General features: G+C 48.6%; 1 protein-coding gene and 1 long non-coding RNA gene across 7 annotated transcripts; one reads left to right on the top strand and one right to left on the bottom strand.

The window, feature by feature from the left end:
- The first annotated feature begins 455 nt into the window (after positions 1–455).
- Positions 456–24,196, top strand: UBXN11 (UBX domain protein 11). Of its 5 annotated transcripts, XM_048825935.2 has the most exons (14): positions 456–541; positions 2,324–2,361; positions 3,088–3,198; positions 3,624–3,724; positions 4,615–4,669; positions 6,257–6,333; positions 7,826–7,940; positions 10,746–10,963; positions 11,257–11,334; positions 18,887–19,007; positions 20,061–20,164; positions 21,222–21,292; positions 22,507–22,653; positions 23,471–24,196. In XM_048825935.2, the coding sequence occupies exons 1-14, from the start codon at positions 483–485 to the stop codon at positions 23,628–23,630; spliced, it is 1,455 nt and encodes a 484-aa protein (XP_048681892.1). In that variant the 5' UTR covers positions 456–482; the 3' UTR covers positions 23,631–24,196. The 5 variants fall into 5 exon arrangements, with proteins under 5 accessions (XP_048681892.1, XP_048681893.2, XP_048681895.1 ...); XM_048825938.2 differs by lacking the exon at positions 3,624–3,724 and having other exon boundaries at positions 487–541; XM_075121259.1 differs by lacking the exons at positions 456–541; positions 3,624–3,724 and adding an exon at positions 1,267–1,375.
- Positions 14,216–23,414, bottom strand: LOC142069570 (uncharacterized). Of its 2 annotated transcripts, XR_012665476.1 has the most exons (3): positions 22,974–23,414; positions 15,317–16,596; positions 14,216–14,817 (listed from the first exon to the last, which is right to left on the bottom strand). It is a non-coding gene; the product is annotated as an uncharacterized LOC142069570 (long non-coding RNA). The 2 variants fall into 2 exon arrangements; XR_012665475.1 differs by lacking the exon at positions 22,974–23,414 and having other exon boundaries at positions 15,317–16,919.
- Positions 24,197–25,568: the final 1,372 nt, after the last annotated feature.

The following is a 25,568-nucleotide window of genomic DNA, read 5'->3' as shown; positions in this document are numbered from 1 at the left end:
GCTGTACGACCCTGCGGGGTGGGAGGGTCCCAGAGCTCGGCCTCCAGCCTGAGGTCATAAGTCTACACAGCAATGAAAAAGCCCCGCAGCCCCATCTTCATGAGCCAGAGTCAACTGGTACAGGCCAGCAGCGGGTTTTTCTTTGCTGTGTAGACATATCCTATGGGACCCCACAGGCAAAAGAGACCCCAGCATGAAATGCACCCTTTGCCCCAAGCAGCATGGCTGGACCTGAATCCTCTGCGAGGCTCCCTGCTCTGTATGAAAGACGAAGGGTCAGGCTTTTAACTCCGTGGTCTGCCCTAAGACCAACCTGCTCTGAGGGAAACCTCTACAATGTGTGATGATAAAATACATCCTGGGGTCATCCGTGTGCCTCAATCTTGTGTTCCAAGGCATTTCACTCTCAGTTTCATCTTGCAGCCTGGAATTGTAACACTGTCTTTGTTCCCTAGGATCTAGAGCTGTCTAAGGTATAAACCATGAGTTCTCCTCTTTCCTCCCTGGGGAAGCACCGCAGAGTCCCGCTGCAGAGTCCAGGGTAAATGAGACATGAGGACTCTTCCTTGCGTTGTCTTGTTGCCATCTTTGCTTATTTGTGAAATTTTGATATCAGCTGCTTCTCCTAACACTATAATCAAGGCATAAATGACAAATGCCTCAAGACCAGCAAACTCTCACCCCACACTATATACTTCACAGCTGTGTATGCTGCCTGGTATAAACTGGGAGGGTTTTTCTTTGGTCTTGATCTTTCAAGATGCTGGGTCCCTTCAGCTCCCATTGAAGTCAGTAGGATTTAAGGGTGGTCAGAACCACATTCTGCAGTCACTCAGCACCTTGCAGAATTGGGCCCTAAAAATCAGTATTTTGCCATCCCAAATCCAGCTGTGAGCCACCGTTCCGTGGTAGGGCCCTATATGAATCAGAATAGTCTGTGCAGTTATACTAGCAAGAATAACCTTGCTGGAGCTCTTGGTTCTATGGCAGGGGTGGGCAAACTATGGCCCATGGGATTGCCAGCCCTGGCTAAGGCAGGCTCCCTGCCTGCCCTGGCCCTGTGCTGCTCCCGAAAGCGGCCAGCACCATGTCCCTGCAGCCCCTGGGAGAGGGGAGTGGGAGCAGAGGGCTCTCTGCGCTGCCCTCGCTTGCAGGCACCGCCCTCCACAGCTCCCATTGGCCAAGAACGGGGAACTGCAACCAATGAGAGCTTTGGGGGAGGTTCGCGCAGGCAGGGGCCGCGTGTGGAGCCCCCCGCGCCCAGGGGCCGCAGAGACGTGGTGCCAGCCGCTTCCAGGAGTGGCGCGGGGCCAGGGCAGGCAGGGAACCTGCCTTAGCCCTACTGCGCACCACTGCCTCCACAGAGCCGCTCAAGGTAAGTGGCGCTGGGCTGGAGCCCGCACTCAGAACTCCTCCTGCACCCCTGCCCTGAGCCCCCTCCTGCAGCCATCTTGCACCCCAACCCCTTGCCCTGAGCCTCCTCCTGCACACTGCACCCCCTCCCATACCCCACACTTCCTCCCACATCCCAAACCCCTGACTTGAGCCCCATGCCACACCCCTCCTGCACCGCAACCCCCTGCCCTGAGCCCCCTGTTGTGCCCTGAGCCCCCTCCTGCATCGCAACCCCCTGTCCAGAGCCCCCTCCTGCACTCCGCACCCCCTCCTGCACCCCAATCCCCTGCCCGGAGCCCCCTCTCCCACCCCTCCTACACCCCAACCCCCTGCCCTGAGCCCTCTCCCGCACTCCACACCCCTCCCTGCACCCCAACCCCCTGCTCTGAGCTCCCTTCCGCACTCTGCACCCCCTCCTGCACACCGCACTCCTTCCCGCACCTCAACCCCCTGCCCCAGCCCTACATTCATGGCCCTGCATGCAATTTCCCCACCCAGATGTGGCCCTCGGGCCAAAAAGTTTGCCCACCCCTGTTCTATGGCCTTGTGGTGCAAGCTGATCCCTAGCTGGGATCAGGAGGAATATTGTACAATTCTGCATAGCACGGTTGACCAGGTTTGTTGTTTGTCTTTCTTTTGCTTGTCCCTAGTGCAAAGCAGCTAAAGTTAGTTGTGGCTTCCTGTGATCTCAATTGCTGCTAGGCTGCTCTGAATTTGTTGTTTGTGTGTGAGCTCACTCAGCACACAAAGCAAGAGGGGGCTTGTTTGATTTGTTTCTATGTAGTGAACTGGTGAGAAAGTATAGGTGGTTGCATTTTAAGAACATTTTTGATGTAATTTAGAAGTCTGTTATCCCTCAAACAAATTACCCAGCCGATAATTAATCTGTCTGCTGTTTGTTTTCTGTATTCCCTATTCTTATGTGCAGGAAAAGGACAGTGCCATTTAAACTGAGTGCTTACAATGGTGAGTAAGGCCTTTCTCTTCCCTTTATGCGTTTTTTGCATTAAAGTGTTATGTGCTTAGTTCATTTTCTTGTCCTTGGTTTCTCTCTCCTTCCCACATCTGTCTTATATCAGATTAGTACAAATTAGTTTTCCCATCCCCAGGATTCGTTGGAACATGGTTAACTCTCTAAAATAATTTACAGTTCCAAATCAAGCTGCTTCCCTCATTTGTCCATGCTGTCACCTACGCTCAGAACACCCTCCCTAATGCAGAGCAAATTGCGTCTTCCAAATCCCTCTTTGAAACTCCCTTCTTCTGTGAGGCTCACAGACACTAATCCTGGACAGTATTATGCTGTCGTCACCATTGTTCTAATGCGCAAACAGTCCCACCACTCACCTCTCTCACCCTCAGAAAAACATACTCTAAATTAGCACCATGGTCTGCTTCCCAGTATAGTTGTGTGTCCGATCATTGTCTGTCTGTTTAAAGTGTAAGCTCCTCAAGGTATGGACTGTATTGTCCTTTGAGTGTCATACTGTGCCGAGCACACTCTTGAAGCTTAATAATCATCACTTCGGAAGCCTTTGGGTGGGCGAGTGGGATTGTGCAACACCCTTTCCCCAACCCTCTCCTTCCCTGATGATACACCCCAGCATTATCCTCACAAGATTTTGGTGAGGCATCATCTAAAATGTGGACCTGGCCCTGCCTCTAATGCTTCTTTGCCTCTTTGATTCACAGAGGATGAAGCTGCGCTACTGAATGACATCCTGTCTCCTAGAACAAAGTTTCCAGTGCAAGACATTTCCCCTTCCTGCTCAAAGGGAACAGCAACAAAAACAAGTACCCATGGTAATGTCTCTGAAAGGACATTTGCTGCTGAGCCAGACACAGTGCTGGCATCAGGGTCGATAACCTTAATGGTCCATAGATGGTGCTTGATAAGTGAATCCAGCTACAGAGTCTGGTGCTCATTTCACATCCCTGAACACTTACTTACCCAGTGTGCCAGTTGGTGATCTAGGGATGCATGCACAGTGTCTGCTGCAAGGTCCATATCTACCTCTGTTACTTTGGCCAGGGACTTGCAGGATTTATACACGGTGCCCACAGGATATCCATTCATGCTGTCTGCAAGGGCTAATCCAGGATTCCTGCACTATGCTTTCAGCCCATGTAATGTGGCACTGGATGATCATAAGGGTTCCCCTTGGTCAATTTAAAATTATAATTCTGAAGGTGCTTTTTTGGGTGATGTGTTGTACTTGTGCTTATAGGGGCAGCTCCGACTGACATGGAGCTCATGTCCTCCATGATGCAAAAAATTGCTTTGTTGGAACAAAAAGCAAAGAGCCAAGCACAAGAAATCCAGCTGAAGGTAAAAATGCCAGCCTCATTTGGGCCCTGTCTGAACAGTTCTAGCCATGTTAGCCAGAACCAGATCACACCTAGTTTGGGCTAAAATGGTGTAATTATTCTTTAGACAAGGCAACTGCTAGGCCTGTATCTTACTAATTACAGAAACCACCCACTGTAGAGGCCCAGTTGCTGTTACCACACTGCAGTAAGGAACAGTCCCTGTAGTGATCCTAGGAAAAAATGAGCCCTAACACCTAATGTCATTGACTCTTCTGCTTTGGATGTTTCTTTTCTTCCTTCCATTTTATAATGTTTGAGTTGATAAGAAGGCCAGAGGTCTCACTGAAGCAGACACACCCGATAGAAATGGGAATGGATAGTACCCTGTTGGTGTTATAGACACTTTAGGGTAAATAGTGTTTCTAGTGGCTAGAAGATCAGGACTCCTGAGTTCTAACCCCAGATTTGCCATGTACTTACTACTGACTTAACTTTGAGCCACACCCTCAATGGGGGTAAGAAAGCAGGAGCGCAACCTGCATAACTGGACTGTGTGTGAGAGGAGGAGCAACGATCATAGCGTCACTACTCCCCATCTCATGCAGGTGGGCAATGGATGGGCAGGCAGGGTGACTTGGTCCCTAGCCTACTTCTGGGACTGCGCAGTTATGTGCTATTCCCTTACTCGGGGCCTGTGGTAACTCCACAGTCCAGCCCTATGTGATCTTGGGACAGGCCGCACCCTTTCTAGACCTTACTTTGCCCATCCATAAAACAAGTGTAGTTAACCTACCTGGCTTCTGGGAGCAGAGTGGCTAAATCAGTCGGTATGTGAAAAGTGCTTTGAGATCCTCAGAGGAAAGGAACCAAGTGCAATCATTATTTTTGCCTTTTTTCTTGGATCTTCAGGCTAGAAAGGTTGCTGAACTTGAGAAGCAGGTGAAGATCCTTCAGAAAGGAAAAGGTAAATTGTTCTGTTCTTGGCACCCTCCTGTTTCCTGTGTGTGGCTTACATTCTCTTCAGGTGCGTTTACACTACCCACGTTATAGCGAGGCTGCTGCAGTGCCAAACGAGGGGCGGTAGCTTTTTCACTGTGCGTGCGGCTCCTGGCGATAAAGCACTGTCTCTACTGGCACTTTTAAGCCTAAAACTTTTGTCACTCGGGAGGGGGGTGTTTTTTCACACCCCGAACAACTAAAGTTTTAGAACTGAAAGTGGCAGTGTAGACACAGCCTTAGGCTCAGACCGTGCTCTTTTCCAGTACTGGGAGGTGCTGCTGTGGACCTCAGTACAGTCCTTTCCTTGGGGAAGCCCAGTTCCAGTACCCTGCCAAGGACAACTGTGAATTACAAACTCACCGCTTCATTTGCCAGGAGGTTTTCAGCTCATGCATACACCTGCTGCTGACTTTTAAGCTGCTGGTTTCTGGTGCAGCGCTCAGATGCCACAGTGACCTGCTTTCACTATGGTAAAGTGTTCCCACAAGACTGAGAACCTGAGCAGAAGATGGCCACGTAACCACTTGGTGTGTAGTAGTGGTCAGAAGAAACAAGGCTGGGAAGAGAGCAAACAAACCAGCGTTCAGATTTAAGCCGATTGAAGAAATAGGCCTTTTCCCAGCTAAATAAATCAAAAAGGCCTCTTACAGCCAAGGTTTACTGTGTGACTCAAAGGACTCTCACAGCCAAGGTTTCCCCTTGTCCCACATGTGATCTAGTTCCAAATTTCATCCAGCCTTGAGTGAATCTCTCCCTACAGCTGACTTCTCTCAAAGTCCCTTGGAATTCAGTAGTTCCCTCAAGCTGTGCCCTGACACACTGGGTGGGATCAACAAAGGTACTTAGGTGCTTAAACTCCAGATGTGGGTGCCTTCATTTGGGGTTTATGTGCCTAAGTCCTGGTTTTGCTCCACTGTAATTCACAAAATTCCTGATGAACCCTGTAGGGGCCTAAACTCACTCAGCACCTAAGTTTTTCAGAGTAAAAGTTCCCTAGGCATCTGTGTTCCTGCCTATGGGCATGTGTACTGCTGCCTTCCCCCAGTCACTTTGATGATTTCTTTACTCAGGGAGTAGGGTGTATCCACCTTGTCAAACTACAGACAGGGTTCATATACCCCATCATGTGGTGGTCACTCTATTCAGCACAGCAGAGTAGATCCAAATTCACCGGGTTGCTGACTTTTGAATAGATTCATAGATATGAACTGGGTAAGTCAAGTCACGCCCACTGTATTACTGCAAACAGCACCATTTACACATGAGCTCCTTCTGTGCAGCATAGAAGCTCACCAGTGTTGCCCATAAATAACTGCCAAATGTGTCTTTTCATCCATCCACATCTTTTTGGAGGTGACCCTGGTTGAACAGTCAGGGGACAGTGGGCAAAGAGTTGTGTTTTCAGCTTCTGTGCCTTGCCGACTCAAGTGCAGTTATTTATAGACAGGGGGCTGAGGATCCTTGTACTCCCTGACACTGATTATCTCAGCTCTTGTCTGAAGCTTTTTAGAGCAAAAATAAAACACCTCAGGTCTCTGTCTTTCCTCTGCAGATTCCCCAGAGTCAAGCGGAATAGAGGAACTGGAGGTGAAGTGTCTTCAGCTGCAGAATCAGGTCTGGGAAATGGAGGTGAGATTCATGGATGGACCCCCCCTGGCCTCACCCTGTGCTCCCCTGGAATTGGCTTCCTGTTCCTTCAGTCCATAAATGTTTGGTTCTTACTAAGCTGCCAGTTTCAATATCACTGCCTGTTATTACAGCCTCTGTACAGAAGGAACAGGTTAAATGGAAGATGAGGGACATTCCCTAATCCCCTTCCCACTCCTTTTCCTTTCTCCCCTTTTGAATCTGTTTTGATATATGATGTAACACTCAATAATAATTAGCAGCTTGCTAATCGTAGCACCGCTCATTCTGAAGAAACCCAGGGAATTGTACATAGATTCTTAGACTGTAAGGCCAGAAGGGACCATTAGATCATCTACTCTTTCTGACCTCCTGTAAACCATCAGCCATTACATTTTACCCAGTTATTCGTGTAAGGAGCTCAATAATTTGTTTAGCTAAAGCATATCTTGCAGAAAGATATCTAGTCTTGATCTGAAGACATCAAGAGTTGGAGAATCCATCACCCTGGGGAGCACTTCACTCACCTGTGATATGCAGTCATCTCTAGGGTGGAACACAGTAGCCTTTGAACAGCTCACAGCAACACTACACAAGATTGTAGGACAGAAAGTGAAGAATTATTTATCCAAATTGCAGTGTGGGGAACATTTATTAATACTATTACTACTTTGCATTTTAACTCATTTCCTCCAAGGATCCCAAATCTGCTCTATTACTATCCCCATTTTACAGACAGGAAAGCTGTGTCACAGAGAGTCAGTGGCTCTTGATACATGCTCAGCTGTTTGATATGGAACCACAACACTTTCCTCTATAATACAAAATTGATGTCTGACTGAAACTTTAACCTGGTGATGAGAGCAGAGAACTGGGAGTCAGGACTTCTGGGTTCTTCTTCCAGTGCTGCCACTAATTTCACTGTGTGGCCTTGAACAAGTTTTCTAACCTCTCTGTCGTTCAGTTTTCCAGTGTGTAAAATGCGGGTAGTTGTCCTGACTTAACTGACATTTAGTTGTGGGGTTTAAAAAATTAATGTTTGTGATGTACTTTGAGATCCTTGGGAGATAGGTGCTAAGTAAATATAGCACATCATTATTATTGACACCTGGCTAGATTGCATGCATTTTTAATAATGTTTATGTGCAAACACTTATGCCTCCTCCTTTTGATCTGTATGGCTTTAGTTTTGTTTCAGTCCCTTCTTTTGCTGTTCCAAGTTAACTGGCTGACTCAGTAGAACTGAAAACTCTTTGCAGTGATCAAAGACATGATAGACTGAGTACTGAATGATTGATCACTGTGGATAGATTCATACAACTTTTGGAGTCCATGACATGCTACTCTTCCTGCCCAGTGAGTTTTCTCACCCCCGCACCTTATAACAAGGTCAAACTTGTTCAAGGCAACACTCATTTTACAGCTCCCATTCCTGGCCTTTGATAGTCCCATGCTTCTCAAGCTAGTTCATCCTCTTCTCCCCTTCCCCATGCAGCGGTTTCTGAATGATTATGGATTGATTTGGGTTGGAGAGAGGAATGAACAGCTGGAAGAGTTGAAATCATTGAAGAAGCAGGAAAATCAGCCATCAAGGGGTCTCTGGAAACCAGGTAAAGCAGCAATGCCCTTTGCTGAGGCAGACAGCCTGCCCCTCATGGGGTATTTAAAAAAGGCATAATATTCTCCAGATTGGAAAAACAGATAATTTGGGATTTATTAATCAATCAGATTCATGGCACGATAGGCCTTTGTGACTCCTCTTGAACTGCTTCATCGTGCCAAGAATTTTTAGTGCCCTTTATATAAACTTTATTAACATCTCTGGACACAACGGAGGAGGTTTTCAAAGGCGCTAATGAGAGATAGGTACCTAACACCCTTTGACTTCAGTCACCTAACTGCCCTTTGAAAAACTCCCCTCTGTTATCTGTAGAACAGGCACTATGTGGGCAGTAGCAGGTCAGGCTTCCCCCTTACTGCACTCCCCTCCCAATATGCTTCAACTCTAACCCGGAGAGACCTCCCCTAGGGCTAAGAGGGGAGCTTGGTGTCAATGACATCCAGCCTTTGGCTTCTCTGCTGAGGCTGTTGAGAAGGGGGCATGGGCGGTGGGTATCATAGGCTGGAGGAGGCTGAGCCTCCCCAAACAGCTAGGAGTGTCCTCACCCGTGCTCTGCCCCCAGGCCCCCTCCTGCCAGTTCCTCTGTCCCAGTGCTGTAGCCCTGGCTCAGGTTGGGGCTGGGGCTGTGCTTCCCACATGGTGCTCCAGGGCTGGGGACACTAGCCTGGGACAGGGGCCGGGGGCTGCAGTGGGGGGAGGAGGGGCTCTGGTGGGGGGCACAAGAGGGGACTTCGGCCGGAAGGGGCAGAGCTGAGGGCTAGCCAACCTTAGCCAGCGGTTCACACGCTGCCCATGGAAGGGGGCCTGTTAGGAATGATGGCTTCTGGGATCTGAACCCCCAAATCAACCCCTTTGCTTTAGGGAAAGACAAAAAATGGCCGTGTGGGATTTTCCAAAGCTTGTAAGTGTCGTAGGTGCACAGGTATCATTGCAAATCAGTGGGACTGGAAAATCCTACCCTTAAATGACAGAAAATGCAGAGAGGGGAAGGATTTTGTATGGCCAGAGCACAGTGTGGAAGCAGCTTACAGCAGAGGTGAAGATACCCAGTGAAAATTAGTACAGCTTGATGCGGGGATGAAAGGGTCTAATGTTTTACAGATAGCTCTGGATGCAGGTTGGGTACAGGGCCGTCCTTGCCCATATGCAAAGTACACAGCTGCGTAGGGCACCAGGAAATTTTGGGCAGGAAGTGGAGCAACTCGGCCCCAACCTGCTCCGCGCCGCCAGCAAGTGCTGGGAGGCGGTTCCCCCCAGCCCCCAAGCCTGCTCCTCCCCCCAGTCTGGAGGCCCCGTCTGGAGGCCACATGCACACACACCCTGTGGGGGGCTGTGTAGGGCACCAAAATGGCTAGGGATGGCCCTGGTTGGGTATGATAGGTCCCACAGACTTTCAAATGCTAAGGTCCTTCCCTGTTATGATTTCCTCATGATGATCCTGGGGTCTACATCCTAACCCATTTCAGTAGAAAGAAGACTTGCAATATAACACAAGCGGCACCAGGAACATAGTTTAGTAGCTGCGGATATTTTATAAAGCCCATTTCTTTTGTGGAGCTAATGGGTCAGCTATCAGGAAGAAAATCTTCAGAAGCAGTCCCCACACTTTGAATGTTTGGAGCCTGATTCCAATCTTAGGCAACGCAGACATGAAATGGGTGTGAGATCAAAATCTGGCCCTTTCTGTATGTATTAGGTGCATTGATTTGCCCCGATTGCCTGACCCCATCAAAGCACACTATTGTTCCCTTCCTCCAGCAGCCACGTGAGTGGTTTTGTTGGGAGCCGGTTGCATTGTGTTGAATCCTATAGTATTTAGTGATGGCTTTCTGATAAGTGGTAAGAGAGAATTATGAGAATATACTTGGGACTTGAAGCAGCCTCACCTTCAGAGTGTTGTGAAAAGCCCCCACTACTTAACTTTCATAACTCCTTGAAGTAGGTAAGGGAGATGATCTCTGAATAGCAGTGGGCGTAAAGCACAGAGGCTAGCGTGTCAGTTCACTTGGCCTTACTTGCAGATTGATGCATTTACAGAGATTGTTTCCACTTATTGATGCCATTTTTATCTTTTGAAGGATGTGTCAAAAGCAGAATTGAAAATATCAGAGGCCTCATCCCAGTCAACATCTCTGCACTCACTTCCTCTTCTCATATACTTCTCCCACTGTCATCTGCACATCTCTCCTGCTCTACCCCATAAACCTAGCATCCCTTTCTGAAGCACCCAAAAGACCTCCCTCTCGCCAATAATCCACCAGCAGGAGAAGGGATTGTCTAGAAAGAGCAATCTGCCTGAGATCAGTCAGTCAGCTGGTGTCCCATCTGTGTTCCCTGCAGCAGCCTGTGCTGAAGTTAACTGCTGGTCTAACCTAGGTTGTAAGCTCTTTGGGACAGGCACCTCACCTCCCTCTTTGTATTGTACAGCACCAAGCAAGGAACGATGCTAAGTACATTATAACCATCAAAATAATCAGGGCCTCCAAGGAGTGCAGGCTGTGGTATTGGCTGATGATGCAGTTTCATAAGTTGATAACAAGGGGACTGGTTCTCCACTGTGGTGTTATATACACCTGTGCAGCGTGGAAGCGAAACACTGCCATTCTGATGTGATAGCATTTCACACTCCCTTCCCAAAGGAGTAAATGACACAAAGTGGAGGCAGGTGGGAGCCAGGCCCAAAATGGTAGGGTTTGGGCAGCACCTTTAACATGCCCATGCAGGGAGAAGTGTGGATTCAACACTCCTGTCTGCAGGCTCCTCCCTGACGATAACTCTGTTTTCCTTGCTGTAGGTCACTCAACTGTTTCCAACTACCCAATCGATTTTGATTTAATTTTTGAAAACCTGAAAGATTTAAACGTGCTGGCTGGGGAAGGTGTGTCTCAAATCGAACGTACAGCAGGAGGTGCGAGACTGAGGCAGCCCCAATCGATATCCCTCACTTTTTATCAGAATGGGATAGTCATGTTCAACGGACCCTTCCGGTCGTATGAGGAGCCGTCCACGCAGGTATGGACCAATTCCTGGAGGAAGTCAAGTTATTGCCATCTAACTATTCCCTCAGCAAAGGCTGAGGGTGGGAGTGGGGAAAGGCTGAGGCTTGTGGGGGTCACTCTAGTCCCATCTGCCCCCCACAGGGCTTCGTGAGGAATGATGGTTGTTAGAGGATCTGCCAGTCTTTCCCAGTCAGAGATCCTGTGGTGCCTTTGTAGGTCTCCAGGTCTGATGCAGGTGGAATGTATCAGCAGCGAGGTACTATGGAGTCTGAGGCCTGATTTTTAAGCATTCATGCTTTGTTTCAGCAATGTCTTCAGGATATCATGGATGGCTATTTTCCCTCAGAGCTACAGACGCGCTACCCGGATGGTGTTCCTTTTCAGGTAAGCAATGCAAAGCCCCTGCCATCTTCCTTTTAGGAGAAATCCCTCTCTCCATGCAAACTGCTTCTATCGTATTGTTTGCACCACTCTGCAGGCCTTTCTCAACACGAAAAGCAGTTTGATGTTTCTAAACCCAGCCCACGTGCAGCTAGACTTTTGAGGTGGGGCATGCACCTGCTACAGCCGTTACAGGAAAGGGCTAGGCCTTTGTGCACTAGAACTGAACGGTTTGTCTGCTTCAATTAATCATGGGTTAGAAAGAGACAGTGAGGGCAAAATTTCTGAGTCACTAGAAAGCAGTCAAAGGCGGGAGGTGTGACGGGTTGAACCCCCTGGGGTGTCACTTGGTGTGCTGGGACACCACTGAGTCAAACTATTCTGCCAGCCTGGGCCCCTTTTTACCTGGTCTTGCTGGACTGGGCTCCCCAGCCTTTTCCAGCCAAGCGCACAGGCAGGGCCACACCCAGCTGCACAGAAAGACAGAGATCTGCACTGAGAAGGCTCAGCTTACGGGGCTTGCCACAGCACCCACATGTCTACCCCCATTCCTTTGGAGTACAAACCGAAAATTATATAAAATTCACCTCTTCCCTCAATGTGGAGGAGGGTGTATACAACTTCTTGCCCCCCCCCCAGTTATTAGTCACATAAACTGGGTTGTATTATAAACCAGAAATAAATGTATTAGCTATAAAAGGTGTATTTTAAGTAGTTAAGGAGGTAGCAGACAGAACAAGGCAGATTACTAAGAAAATAAAACACAGCACACAAACTAAGCTTAATACACTAAAGAAACTGGTTATATGTAAGTTCTCACCCTAAATGTGGTTCTAATAATCTTCACAGGTCAGACACCCTTGCAACCAGGGTCCAGTTCTTTCCCCCAGTTCAGTCTTAGGGTACATCTACAGTACGAAATTATTTTGAAATTATTCTGTTCGAATGTTCGGAAGCTATTTTTATACGTTCGGTCTTCTGTGTCCCCACTAAAGTGCATGAATTCGGTGGAGTGCGTCCACAGTACCAAGGCTAGCATCGAATGTTGGAGCGGTGCATTGTGGGTAGCTATCCCACAGTTCCCGCAGTCCCCGCCGCCCATTGGAATTCTGGGTAAAGCTCCCAGTGCATGATGGGGCAAAAACATTCTTGTGGGTGTTTCTGGGTTTGTGTCGTCAGTCGCTCCTCCCTTCGTGAAAGCTACGGCAGACGCCATACTGCTTTCAGCAGACGGTGCACTGCTGCTTTCCTGCTACTATGAATCCACCTCTCATTTTCTCTCATCTTCCTGTGTAATCTCTACTATCTACTCTTTCTCTTCCTCATCGAACGCTTCCGCCGCCAGCTCTGCTCTCCCGCTATTGTCGCGCTTCCGAGCTTCTCCATGTTGTCTGTCCTGGCCCCCGGCTCCGTAAAAGCTACAGAAGACAACCATTTCCTGCCTTTTTTCGGCTACCGTGAACGGAACAGCACCTCTTCCGCTGCCACTCTGCTCTCCTACGTTTCGTGCCCTTTTTCCAGGATTACCCGTGCAGGCGCCATAGCCATGGAGCTCGATCAGATCTCTGCTGCAGTTTTGACCATTGTAAATACCTCGCACATTATCCATCAGTATGTGCAGTACTTGCAAAACCGGGCAAGGAAGCAACGACAGCGCGATTATGGTAGTGATGAGGACATGGACACAGACGTTCCTAGAAGCACGGCATGTGGCAATTGGGAGATCATGGTGGTATTGGGCCAGGTTCATGCCATGGAATGCTGATTCTGGGCACGGGAAACGAGCACAGACTGGTGGGACCGCATAGTGTTGCAGGTATGGGATGATTCCCAGGGGCTGAGAAACTTTCGTATGCGTAGGGCCACTTTTGTGGAACTTTGACTTGCTGTCCTCTGCCCTGAAGCGCAAAGACACCAAAATGAGAGCAGCCCTCTCAGTTGAGAAGCGAGTGGCCATAGCCCTGTGGAAGCTTGCAATGCCTGACAGCTACCGGTCAGTCGGGAATCGGTTTGGAGTGGGCAAATCTACTGTGGGGGCTGCTGTGCTGCAAGTAGCCAATGCAGTCATTGACCAGCTGCTATCAAGGGTAGTGACTTTGGGAAATGTGCAGACCATTGTGGATGGCTTTAATGCGCTGGGGTTCTCTAACTGCAGCGGGGCGATAGATGGAACGCATATCGCTATCTTGGCCCCGGAACACCGGGGCGGCCAGTACATAAAGCTCAGGGGGTACTTTTCCATGATGCTGCAAGCACTGGTGGATCACAAGGGACGTTTCACTGACATCAATGTGGGATGGCCGGGAAAGGTGCATGACACTCGCATCTTTAGGAACTCTGGTCTGTTTGAACAGCTGCAGGAAGGAACTTACTTCCCAGACCAGAAAATTACTGTTGGAGATGTTGAAATGCCTATAGTTATCCTCGGGGACCCAACCTACCCCTTAATGCCAGCCTCATGAAGCCATACACAAGCACCCTGGACAGTAGTTAGGAGCAGTTCAGCTATAGGCTAAGCAAGTGCAGAATGGTGGTAGAATGTGCATTTGGACGTTTGAAAGTGCACTGGTGCAGTTTACTGACTCGGTTAGATCTCAGCACAACCAATATTCCAATTGTAATTGCTGCTTGTTGTGTGCTCCACAATATCTGCGAGAGTAAGGGGGAGACATTTATGGCGGGATTGGAGGTTGAGGCCACTCGTCTGGTGGCCAGTTTCTCACAGCCAGACAACAGGGCGATTAGAAGAGAGCAGCAGGGCGCACTGTCCATCAGAGAAGCTTTGAAAGCCAGTTTCATGACTGGCCAGGGCACAGTGAGACAGTTGTGTTTGTTTCTCTTAGTTACCCGCCCCCTATATATATGAAAGGAAATAAAGTCACAATTGTTTAAAAACCATTCTTTATTATTTGTTGCACAAAACATTGAGAGAAATCAGAAGCTAGACGGGGGAGGGGTGGGCTATTGGGTTAGGGGGATGGAGGAGGAGGGAAGGACAAGTCCAGAAACCAAATAAAAATTTAGGATATGCCCGCTTTCTGCTGCTTGTGCAATCCTCTGGGGTTGACTGTGCGGGTCCCCGTAGCCTCCCCACCGGTGTTCTTGGGCATCTGGGTGAGGAGGCTATAGAACTTGGGGAGGAGGGAGGGCGGTTATACAGGGGCTGCAGCGGCAGTCTGTAGTCTTTCTGCCTTTCCCGCATTAGATCCACCAGACAGCGGAGCATGTCAGTTTGCTCCCCCATGAGCTTGACCATAGCATCCTGCCTGCTCTCATCGCGCACGTCCCTCCTCTCTTCGTAGTCACGTAACGCTCTACGCGACTCCACAATTGTTTGCCTCCATGCATTCAGCTGGGCCCTATCAGTGCGGGAGGACTGCATGAGCTCCGCAAACATGTCGTCCCGAATTCGTTTTTTCCACCTTCTAATCTGGACCAGCCTCTGGGATGGAGTAGATAGGGGCCACGTTGAAACATTTGCATCTGCTGCGGGAGGAGAAAAAGGGAGGGTAGTATTTTAAAAGAGACATTTTAGAGAACAAAGGGGACACTCTTACTCAGTGAAACAGGCAGTTCATAGTACACAGCACATGTTCTTTCTGTACAAGGTCTCATTTTGCCTCTTATACTGAAGTGCCTGCCGCTTTGGTGTGAATAAGCCCCCACATGCAGCCAGGCAACAGAATTCAGCTTGCAGGCAGCCATGGTAAGCCCTAGGGGCACGTGGGGTTCTGCTTCTTCCGCATTCATTTCAGTGTTTTCAAACTGCTGGGCCCCCTTTACCCTAGCAAGCAATGCCTGGTGGGTTTGCATATAAAAGGAGGGCCTGCGGGCTCTCTGGGATGATCGCTTCACACAACCCCCTCCCCCCCACACCGCGTGGCTCTGAGCAGGGATGAGCCCTTTAAACTAAATGCAAACAGCCCAGTGCAGCTGGGTTTCCCCCCACCCCTCACTGTGTGGCTCTGATCAAGCTCTCACTCACCAGAAGTGCCTTCTCCCGGATCACGGTCCGGGAGCATGCCTTGGGAATGGGGGGAGGCTATTGGCTCCAGCATTAAGAACAGTTCCTGGCTAGGGGGGGAAACAGATTCCCCATTTGCCGTCTGTGCACTGTCCTCCTCCTCCTCCTCCTCTTCGTCCTCCAAAAACTCATCCTTCTCGCTCCGTGCTACTCCCCCCTTGCAAGTGTCCACGGTCAGTGGTGGGGTAGTGGTGGCGTCCCCCCCATAACTGCATGCAGATCATGGTAGAAGCGGCATGTATGGGGCTGTGACCCAGAGCGCCCTTTCGCCTCCAGGCTTTTTGGTATACTTGCCTGAGCTCCTTGATTTTTGTACGACACTGCTCTGTGTCCCTGGAGTAGCCTCTTTCCGTCATGGCCCTGGAGACTTTAGCGTACGTATTTGCGTTTCTTTTTTTGGAACGTAGTTCTGCCATAACAGATTCATCGCCCCAAAATGCAATGAGATCCAGTACCTCCCGTTCGGACCATGCTGGAGCTCGTCTGCGAATCCAGGACTGCATCATCGCCTGTGATGGTGGACTGTGCTGATGGTCGCCTGAGATGGTGGACTGTGCTGATGGTCGCCTGTGCTGATGGTGACCAAACAGGAAATTCAAAAGTTCCTGGGGTTTTTACTGCCTACCTGGCTAGTGCATCAGAGTTGAGAGTGTTGTCCAGAGCGGTCACAAGGGAGCATTCTGGGATAGCTCCCGGAAGCCAATAATGTAGAATTGCATCCACAGTACCTGTAACCCGGAACTGCGATCTCGATTTTAGCGCTACTCCACTTGCCGAGGTTGAGTACAGAAATCGGATTAAAGAGCCCTTTAAATCGAAAAAACTGGTTTGGTCGTGTGGATGGATTCAGTTTTATTTCGAAGTAACTTGGCTAATTGTGAAATAACCGCGTACTGTAGACCAGGCCTAAGTTGTTTCCAGCAGTCATCTTGGGTGGGATAGCAGGGGAGAACTGAGGATCTGGATTACCTCACTCCCCACCCTTAAATAGGATTTGCATAAAGCAGGAATCCTTTGTTTCCTAGTTTGACACTCCTCCCACACACCAGCTTCTTGTGGAAAAGTACAGAATTCAAGATGGGTTCCAGTATCAGGTGACATGGTCACATGCCTCTGTAGGGCCCTTGTAGCCATTCTTCACAGGCTGACCCACAGATTCACAGGAAGGCCATCCTCCCGGTTTGGCTTTTCCATTGTTCTACCTGAAGTGTTAGCAGTGGGCGTCACTCAAAGTAGCTTAGCTGAAATACAGATACATAGTCAATATTCCTAATTTCAGATACAGAAATGATGCATGCCTACAAATAGGATAATCGCTGTTAGGGGGCTTATTCCTTCACCCACTTACTTCCCTGGTCCTTCTCGCATGAACAGAGAGCAACAATACCCGAAGTCCAAAGGTGCAAACAATTCGATGTTTATTGGGGTGAACTTCCAGCAAGCATGATTCCAGTTTCCTTCCTTAGTATCCTCCTTCCCAGCTCTGACACCACAGAGCCTTACACCTGTGTCCCTGTTCCCATTCCTACCCTTAGCCAAACATGATTCCAACTTCCTTACTCCCATTCCCTGTTCCCATTTCCCCCTTTAGCAAAACATGATTCCAATTTTCTTACCCCCATTCCCTGTTCCCATCTCCCTCACCCGCATGCCCACGCCCACCCCCCTACTTCCTGATTGACTGCAGACTATATAGTAAAACTTGAGTTCTGCTTTGCTATACCTTAACCAATCATTTTCCTGAAATTTAACTAACCAATCCTAACATATTGTAACATGATTATGTACCCAATTATATCCCACCACCTTAATTAGTTTACACCCAGCAAAATTAATTATACAGCAGACAGAAACAATCACAGAACCAGACAGAGATTATACAGACAAACAAAGCAAAGTGGGAACTATAATGTCAAAACAATACAGAAGTGAGGATTCCACATCCCAGCTACTGATAAGTGAGTTCTTGCCAGACAGGATGCTATCAAACTAAGTTTCCTTTTACATTTTCTAGGCACTTCCCTTTCTCTGGAGGTGATAGGCACTATCAGGACAGGATTGTATTCCTAACAGCCCAATAGCACCTTATTTCAATGTGACTAGTTTGGAATGTGAGGATGTGACCATTCACTTCCCAGTTTATGGCTGCCTCTGTTGCTTAGCCAAAGGCCTTAGCCTAAGAACAGGGCCTCAGACTGTCACAGTAAGAGAAGGCCCTTACACTGGCAGACAGTGGTTTTGATTCTTTCTTTTATACCTCTATAACTAGCCAAGTGATAAGAATACACCTAAATTCTTAGAGTATAGGCCTTTACAGACAGACCTGAATATCTATATCCTAACAATCACATTCAGTAAATCGTAACCTTTCCAATGATACCTCACATGAGCCATCTTGCATAACGTATATCTCAGCTATATCATATTCATATCATAAGCATATTTTCATAAAGAATATGGAATGACACGTCAGCGGAGGCAGCTGCAGAGGATATTATAATCCAGACCTTCACATATAAAATTAGGAACACACATCCCATGGAGCTGTGTGTGCTCAGCCCCCCTGGGAAATCAGGCCACTTCCGTGTAGGTGCCTAACTTTAGACACCCGATTTGAAAATGTTGGGCCTGCCACTGTGGGGGTTAGAGAGTCATGAGGGAATGGAAGATGCCCAGTGGGGACTTAGAGTACATCTACGCTGCAGTAAAACACCTGCGGCTGGCCTGTGTCCGCTCACTTGGGCTCGCAGGCCTCGGGTTGTGGTGCAGACATTCAGGCTTGGGCTGAAGCCTTAGCTCTGGGACCCTCCCCCCTCACATGGTCCTAGAGCCTGGGCCCCAAGCCAAGTCCAAACAGCTACACAGCAATTGTATAGCCCTGCAGTCTGAGGCCGATGAGCCACAGGGGTTTTATTGCAGTGTGGACGTACCCAAAGTGGCCTTGTGCTTCTCTGACAGTTGTGTTTTGCTGAACTGGGTGGGACTGGGGACCATGGGGGGGCTGAATATGGTGCTTTTGCTTCTTTGGGTTCAGAGAGACATCTGGTGGTCCTGGCTGCTTGCACATCCCTTCTTCTGTTAGCACAGATCAAGGCAAACGCCTGGGTGAGCCTATCGATAAAAAATAATACTTTACAATTTCACATCACCTTTTATCTGAGGATCAATTTTCATAGATGGGAAAACTGAGGCACAAAGCAGGATCAAATCACTGAACAAATGTGTGCAAGGCTGGAGTGATCATCTGTCTTAGGGTCTGGATGTGATATTGAACTGCTAACTAGAAGGGTTTTAGACTTGAAGGGACACAGGTGTGGGTTTATTTTTCTGGAGGGTCTAAAAGGATCTGCAGACAGCTTCCTTTATAGGGGTTCTATGTTAGAACCACCCTCAGGAGGAATTAACTGTCTCTGTTAGTTGTTTGTTCTTGTTTTGTTCTTGCTGCTTACCCTTTAGTGTGCTCTGATGCAGTGAGAGCTGGGTCCTGGAGGCAGACAGGCTTGCTAATGACAGCTAGAGTTAATTTAACAGGTAACTGACAGAAGAGACGTTTTCTTTCGGGAGAGGCAGCTACCAGAGAACTTTCCTGGCCAGGGGCAGGTAGTTGGCCATTTGAAGTCAACTGAGGTAAAGGAAACCAGTGAGATCCCAGGTGAGTCTTTTGCCATTCCCACTAATCCCTGGAGATCCCCTACTTAGCCCCAAAAGAGAGAATAAATAAAGCCCTGGTGAAGCCTGGCAACAGGCATCCAGTTACTCAGGAGTTAATTCTGAGAGTCTCTGAGTTGCATGGTGACGTTCTGAGAGGAGTGTTATGTGTGTGCTTTCACGTGCTGCTGCAGGAACTGAGAGCTGCTCCAACAGTCAGTTTCACGGAGATCACAGCAGCAAACAGTCCTGAGACTTGCCATTCATAAAATACCACAGTTTGGGCAGTTTTCCCAGACTGTGCATGAAACCCACCCACTTTCCGCATGAAACCCAGAGCTCATTCTCAGCAGAGGTCTTTCCAACATCGCCCACTTGAGACATTCAGAAGAATAGCGTGGGTGACGGCCTTCAGGGACTGGGCCTTCAAACAAACAATTGTTCTATTGCAAGTTACTTATTTAAGTGGACATCTTCCCCCCTCAAGATGCCAACCTCGTCTTCTCCATCTCCAATATGTCACAGCACATCTCCAAGCCCTGGGGGAAAGACATATTATTTAGGACGATTTCACAGGTCCCTTGTTTTCCTTCTGCATTCCAGAAATCTGCTCCAACAGTTGCCAAAAATGACTCTCTCAGACTGAAAATTAAACTGCTCTAGCTAGATCTTGGAAGATCTGGTGACATATGTTCTGACATGTAGTTGTATAGTGGGAGTAGTCATGGTTATGGTTATGTATGTTCCTGGACAGCCATATATGGCAATATATAATAATCTATGCATGTGCATTTCCCATCAGCAATTGTATATCGCCCTGTTATTTATTAGCTGTGAAGAGCTGCTCATATACTGTGGAATTTGGATCACATGCCTTATGGGTGATTCTAATAACACATTCCCAAAAGGGAACTGTCCAAAGTGTAATTCTGATGAGCCCAAGACGTGGAACATTTTAGTATTCGTTTAATTGCTTGGTGTGATGTGATACATATAGGATTCCCCTTCCTGCTTCCCCTCCCTGTCTCTCCCCCCTGTTCCCCCCCTCTCGTGGCAGGTCCCAAGCTCTCACCGGAGCAGTTTCTGAACAAACTTCCAAAATCCTTGATCCGGGAGGGACAAGTGATTGATATCCGAGGGCCAATCAAAGAAACTCTGCAGGTATGACAGAGCCCCTGCATGCACTGAGTCTTAATGGCTAGGTTATGCTTAAAATTAAGGTTGACCTAACTATATCTCTTAGGGGTGTGAAAAACACCTCTGAGCTCAGAAGTTAAGCTGATCTCACCCCTGGCGTAGACACAGTTTGGTGAATGGAAGAACACGGCTCGGGCAGTGGGTTACCTACAGTGATGGGGAAAACTCTTTCCGTCGCTGTAGGAAGGGTCTACACTATGATGCTATGAGTGGAATAGCTACAGTGCTCTAGTGGAGCTGCTGGTAGTATAGACGTTTTCTGAGTCTGCAGTTACGCTGGCGTGAATCAACAGTAACTTTACGGAAGCTAACAACCTTACGTAGGTGCAAATAGAATCAGAACTGGTCCCTTTCTCTTGAAAAATCTTCAACCTCCTGAAAAGACTCCAGCAGAAAGCATGAGATGTATTTTCACTAGGCCCTTTCATCCCTTTCTGGAACTGTATCGTTTCTACCTGAGGGGGGGGAAATCATTCGTAACCCATGTGATGATTGAGTAAACATTTCAGTGAAGTTACTGTCTCGGGTGTTCGATCTAGATCCTGTCATTTTGCTTGAAGGGGAGCAAGTAGTTTCCTCAGATCAGTGTAATTATGATAATTAAACTTGGTGTCCATACAGAACATTTAGAAGGAAATAGACCAATCTAGCTTTATTGGATTAAAACGGACGAATCAATTAATGGGGGAGTTACTTGTTAGATTAGAAGAAGCCCCAGCCAGCACCAGGACCAGGCCAGGCAGATTTTTTAAAAATAAATAGTTTAACTAGGTACAAAGTATAGAAGCCATATTGACCATTTGCTGGAGAAACCTGCCTGCCTGGCGCTGTGCAAGCCTGCTGCATCCTGTTGGGAGCAGCAGGGGAGAGGGAGCATGGAGAAGCCATTGGCCTTGTAGCTTGTGGGCTCAGAAGGAGGGCACATTCTCCACCTGTGGTCAGAAAACGGGGGACTAGCTCCCATGTATTAATCCAGGAAAGCTGGGCCAATAGTATCTGAGGTTTCCCTGGTTGGTTTCAGGGCTCTGATGGGACAAGTAGCAATGAAGTGATCCTAGTGGAGACGCCCAGCCTTGCAGCAATGAAGGAGAGGTAAAGGGCAGTGGTTCCCTCAGCAAATGCACGGTCAGTCTCTCCTGTCCATCCACTAGCCATCAGAGGCAACCTGCAAAGATTTGTTTTAATGGTTTTTCCCATTTTTGCTGCTTTCTGATGGATAAAGAGGGCCTGGAAAGGGAGGGTTCGTTTGTGTGGTTTAAAGCAAAAATTCAAGAGTTTTTTCTGCTTGGTTTTTACTTCAGAAATAGCAGGAAGGCCAGGTTTGATCTTTCCTAGTTTTGGGAGGTGTCTGAGATTTTTATGATGAATCCCGACATCTTCAGCAAAGGCTTCCTTTATTCAAAATGTTAGCTAGCCCTTGGTATTAAAAGGGTGTTCACAAGAACAAGCAAAACCCAAGGAGTTTGAACCAGTCTGGCTATAAATTCTTCCTTCTCTCAATTTTCACCCTCTGAATGGGAAAGTGCCTCCAGAGAAGAGATGAGCAAATGGGGTCACCATTTCACTAGTTCTCCCGTAGTCAGCGAGTCTTCCAGGCTAGACAAGACTTAATTTCTAATGTCACCATAAACCAAGCAGAACTTTGTATTTAAAAAGGCAAATAAACAACCCTACCAAGCAGCCTTGATCCAGAATAAGGAACAAAAAAAGAGCACCAGCTTATCTCAGAAAGTGAAAGAGCAGCCTTGCATGATCAGATAGGCTACAACCTCTCCCTCACGCAAAGGGGTAGGCGGTTGGGGCTGTCTTTCTACATTCAGCTATTTCAAAGGCATGTAGCACTTTGTAAGCCATTTTGGCCTATTTGCCCACAAGCAATCAGGGTTCAGGGAACTGCTAAGGGTATGTCTACACTGCAGAGCTGAAGCTGCAGCGCTGTAAGGTCTCCCGTATAGCCGCTCTATGCCGACAGGAGGGAGCTCTCCCATCCGTATAATTAAACCACCCCCAACATGCGGCGGGAGAGCGTCTCCCACCACCACCATAGCACTGTCCACACCGGCGCTTCTGTCTGTGACACTTACGTCAGTCAGGGGGATTTTTTTTTCACACCCTAGACCGACAGTAGTTTTACCAGCTAGTGTAGACATTTCCGTAGATTTTTAAGGTACCGTTCTCTATTCCAGCACCTCCCTTTTCCCTTTGGCTCTCTCCTGATGCCCTATCCAGTCTAGGCCACTTAGCATTGCCTGATCAGTCTCTGTAAAATTGCTGTTTCTTGTCTAACCGGCTTTTATGGCTGTCAGGTTGCAGGCAGACGAACAGGACCAGCCTCCAGCCCCCAACATCTCCACTCTCCGAATAAAATCTGAGAATGGGGAGCAGACATACATTGTAAAAATGCTCTTCACAGAGACCATAGGAGACCTGCGCCGGCACCTTGCCCAGAGCAGGTAGGTATAGGGAGAGGAAAGAGGGGTTTTTGCAAGCCAGGTCAACAACTCCACCCCACTGAGTCAGGCCACAGCAAAAACTGGGCCAGTGGCATTTCCAGATCCTGCTTGATCCCTGGAATTGAGCCGCCTGAAGAATACTCTACAGTGTAAGTCCAACAGGTACAGGATCACAGTGCCTCTGCCTGCCAGATGCTGAGCCCCCTCAGCATACAGTGATGTTAGTGGGGGTTGAAGGTGCTTGTCACACTCAGCACCTCCAAAGCGGAATCAGGATCAGGCCCATGGTTTGGGAATTGTGTAGAGATTTCAAATCCTACCTCCTGCAGGGAGCGGATATCTCCATAGTCTTCCATGTTTCTGGCTCTTGTATTTCAGTAGGTCCCAACTCATCCTTACCTCCTGCAGTGTCGTTGCCTCTGCTCCCCACGCCCACTCCTCAGCAACCCTCACCTTGACTGTTGCCATGCCCTTCTCACAATCCACTTCAAAACTGCCCTGGTTCTTAACATCCTGAAAGCAACTCTGGCCTACCAGAGGCACCTTCCGTCTTCTGTCCCTGCTCCCTTTACAGGACGTAGCCCTGCCTGGCCTAAGCTTTGTGTGCCTGGTGATCTGTAAGAGCTTTCCCCGCTGTAGCTGTTGCTGTCTGGAACAGCCTTCTACGGGCTGGGCTTTCCATCTCAGCTGGAAACACCTCTGTTCCTCATTAAATGCTCTAGCCTTCTGCTCTTGTGTAACCCTGCAACTAGCTTATTCCCAGCTGCTTTGTGGAAGGAACATGGCTCACAGGAAAGATTGTACTGTTCTTTCCTAGGGGTGGAGAATCACAGCTGTATGAGATCATCAGCACCTTTCCCCAGAGAGTGTATGCTGACAACTTCATGACCCTGCAGGAGTGTGGACTGATTCCCAACGCCTCCCTTCTGCTACGGAAAAAGATCCCTTCAGCCAAGGAGGGACAGGGCCACATATAGTTTAACAGCTTCAGATGAGCCAGCTGGCCTTGCAACTGCTACTTCACATGAAGCAATTTGCTTTCCTCCACCAACATCCCCTTCTCCATCAGGCTCTGTGCTAAGGCAAGAGGACAATTAGATAAGCTACAACCTCTCCCTTACTCAAGGGGGACGGAGGGTGCGGTTATCTTTCCAGATTCAGTTGAACTTCATTGTTACCTGGGCCTACCACCTCCTGTAGGCAAAGCAAGTGGGAGAAATAGCCCTGGAGATCTAACTCCTCCCTGCACTATGGGTGAGAGAACTGTAGTGACTCAAGGCCACACACCCTGCCAGTCTGGATCCTACTAGCCTCTGGGGGCTGCCTTTAGAGGCCTGCTGGGCCTGTGGCCTCATCACATGGCAGCCTACCTGTGTAAATATTATCCTGGGGGACTTGTATCCAAGCTGGATTTCTCACCACCGTTGCTGAAGGTCACATGATCTTTTTGCCCCTGAGAGGCTGCAGTGAGTTCACTTCAACACCTGTGCCTTCATCTGCAGGTCCCTTATGTCTACACTGCAATAAAAAAACTGGCACCACTCTCAGAGCCCACATCTGTTGAGCTGGGCTCAGGATGGGGGGCTACAACTAGCAGCATAGATGATCAAGTGTAGTCTGGAGCTGGAGCACTGAGACCCACCCCGCTTGCAGAGTTTCAGAGCCCAGGCTCCAGCCCAAGCCTGAATGTCTACACTGCAATCTTTAGCCGGTGAGCCTGAGTCTGCTGAGCCAGGCCAGACATGGCCATACCATTGTCTTTTATTACAGAGTAGACAGAGCCTTCAAGAACTAAGTTTATATATAGTATAGGTGAAATGCTGTGAGGGCCCTCCCAGCTAGGTTACAGTCCCGTTTCCACATGCATCTGTGCTCTTCATTAGGGCTAGATTCCGATCTCACGCTGGTGTACAAATGGGCTTAACTATTAAAGTCAATAGGGTTAAACTGGACTGAGTGGAATCAGGCTGAGTCCTTTGCAGGGCTGAGACACAGCCAGAGCCACTCCAGCGAGGAGGTGCCAATACTTTCATTTCCTCTACATGAAACATTTCTTCCTTTAAACAGACCCCAAGTGTCCAGTGTTAACAGCCTTCCAGTCTGTATGGCTGAGCCTGGTCACCATAGTGCCAACCATCTCTGCCTTCCCATGAGAGACATACTCCCCCCATTTCTGTCCTGTGCGAGGGCCCAGTTCTCAGGCTTTGTACTATGTTGTCATTTATCCCCTGGGCAAAGTACTATCAAATCAGCTGAGTGGTGCTGTGCTTCACTTTGCACACATGGAAATGATCTGGCAAGTACAAGATGGGAGGATTCCAGGCCTTGAGAGTTAAGGACCCAAGCCCCCTTCTGTGTCAGCCTATTTCACTGCAGGACAGAGTACGATCTCTGTGACTAGCTTAGGCACATAGGATTCAGCTAATAAAGAACATACCCCACCTTTTCCTATGAAGGGCTATGAAGGGAGGGAGCCTTAAGCCATGTTCCTATTCCAGCCTCACCCCCTCCTGTCCCGGAAAGCCTTCAACCCAGTCAGTGTGAGAACATGACAAATCTCCAGCTTATTTGTGGCTGAAGATGCTGCACCCTTTGTGCAATGCAGAGAGCCCTTGGGCACCTTCCCCTTTTACTAGGCTCTCCCGAGCACTCTCCTGTGTTCAAACACTTTTAAGCTGTGCAGTTCTTTAGCCACAGTTTCTCATCCGTCAACTTTCACTTGAGTGTTTAGGGAAGTGCTAAGCTGGGGCAGGCAAACGTTTTGACCCGAGGGCCACATTGGGTTTCTAAAATTGTATGGAAAGCCAGTTAGGGGAGGCTGTGCCTCCCCAAACAGCCAGGCGTAGCCCAGCCCCTGCCCCTGCCCCCATCCAACCCCCCCATCCCCTGACAGCCCCCCCAGGACCCCTGCCCCA

This window comes from Caretta caretta, chromosome 19 (genome assembly GCF_965140235.1).
Source record: "Caretta caretta isolate rCarCar2 chromosome 19, rCarCar1.hap1, whole genome shotgun sequence".
Classification (NCBI taxonomy): domain Eukaryota; kingdom Metazoa; phylum Chordata; order Testudines; family Cheloniidae; genus Caretta; species Caretta caretta.
The sequence above is the reverse complement of the archived record's forward strand: the minus strand, read 5'-3'. Positions and strand labels throughout refer to the sequence as shown.

Coding starts and splice junctions, on each gene's coding strand:
- UBXN11 (XM_048825935.2), top strand. CDS start 483: ATGAGTTCTCCTCTTTCCTCCCTGGGGAAGCACCGCAGAGTCCCGCTG. Junction 2,362..3,087: donor TAAACTGAGTGCTTACAATG/GTGAGTAAGGCC, acceptor TTTGATTCACAG/AGGATGAAGCTGCGCTACTG. Junction 22,654..23,470: donor CGGCACCTTGCCCAGAGCAG/GTAGGTATAGGG, acceptor GTTCTTTCCTAG/GGGTGGAGAATCACAGCTGT.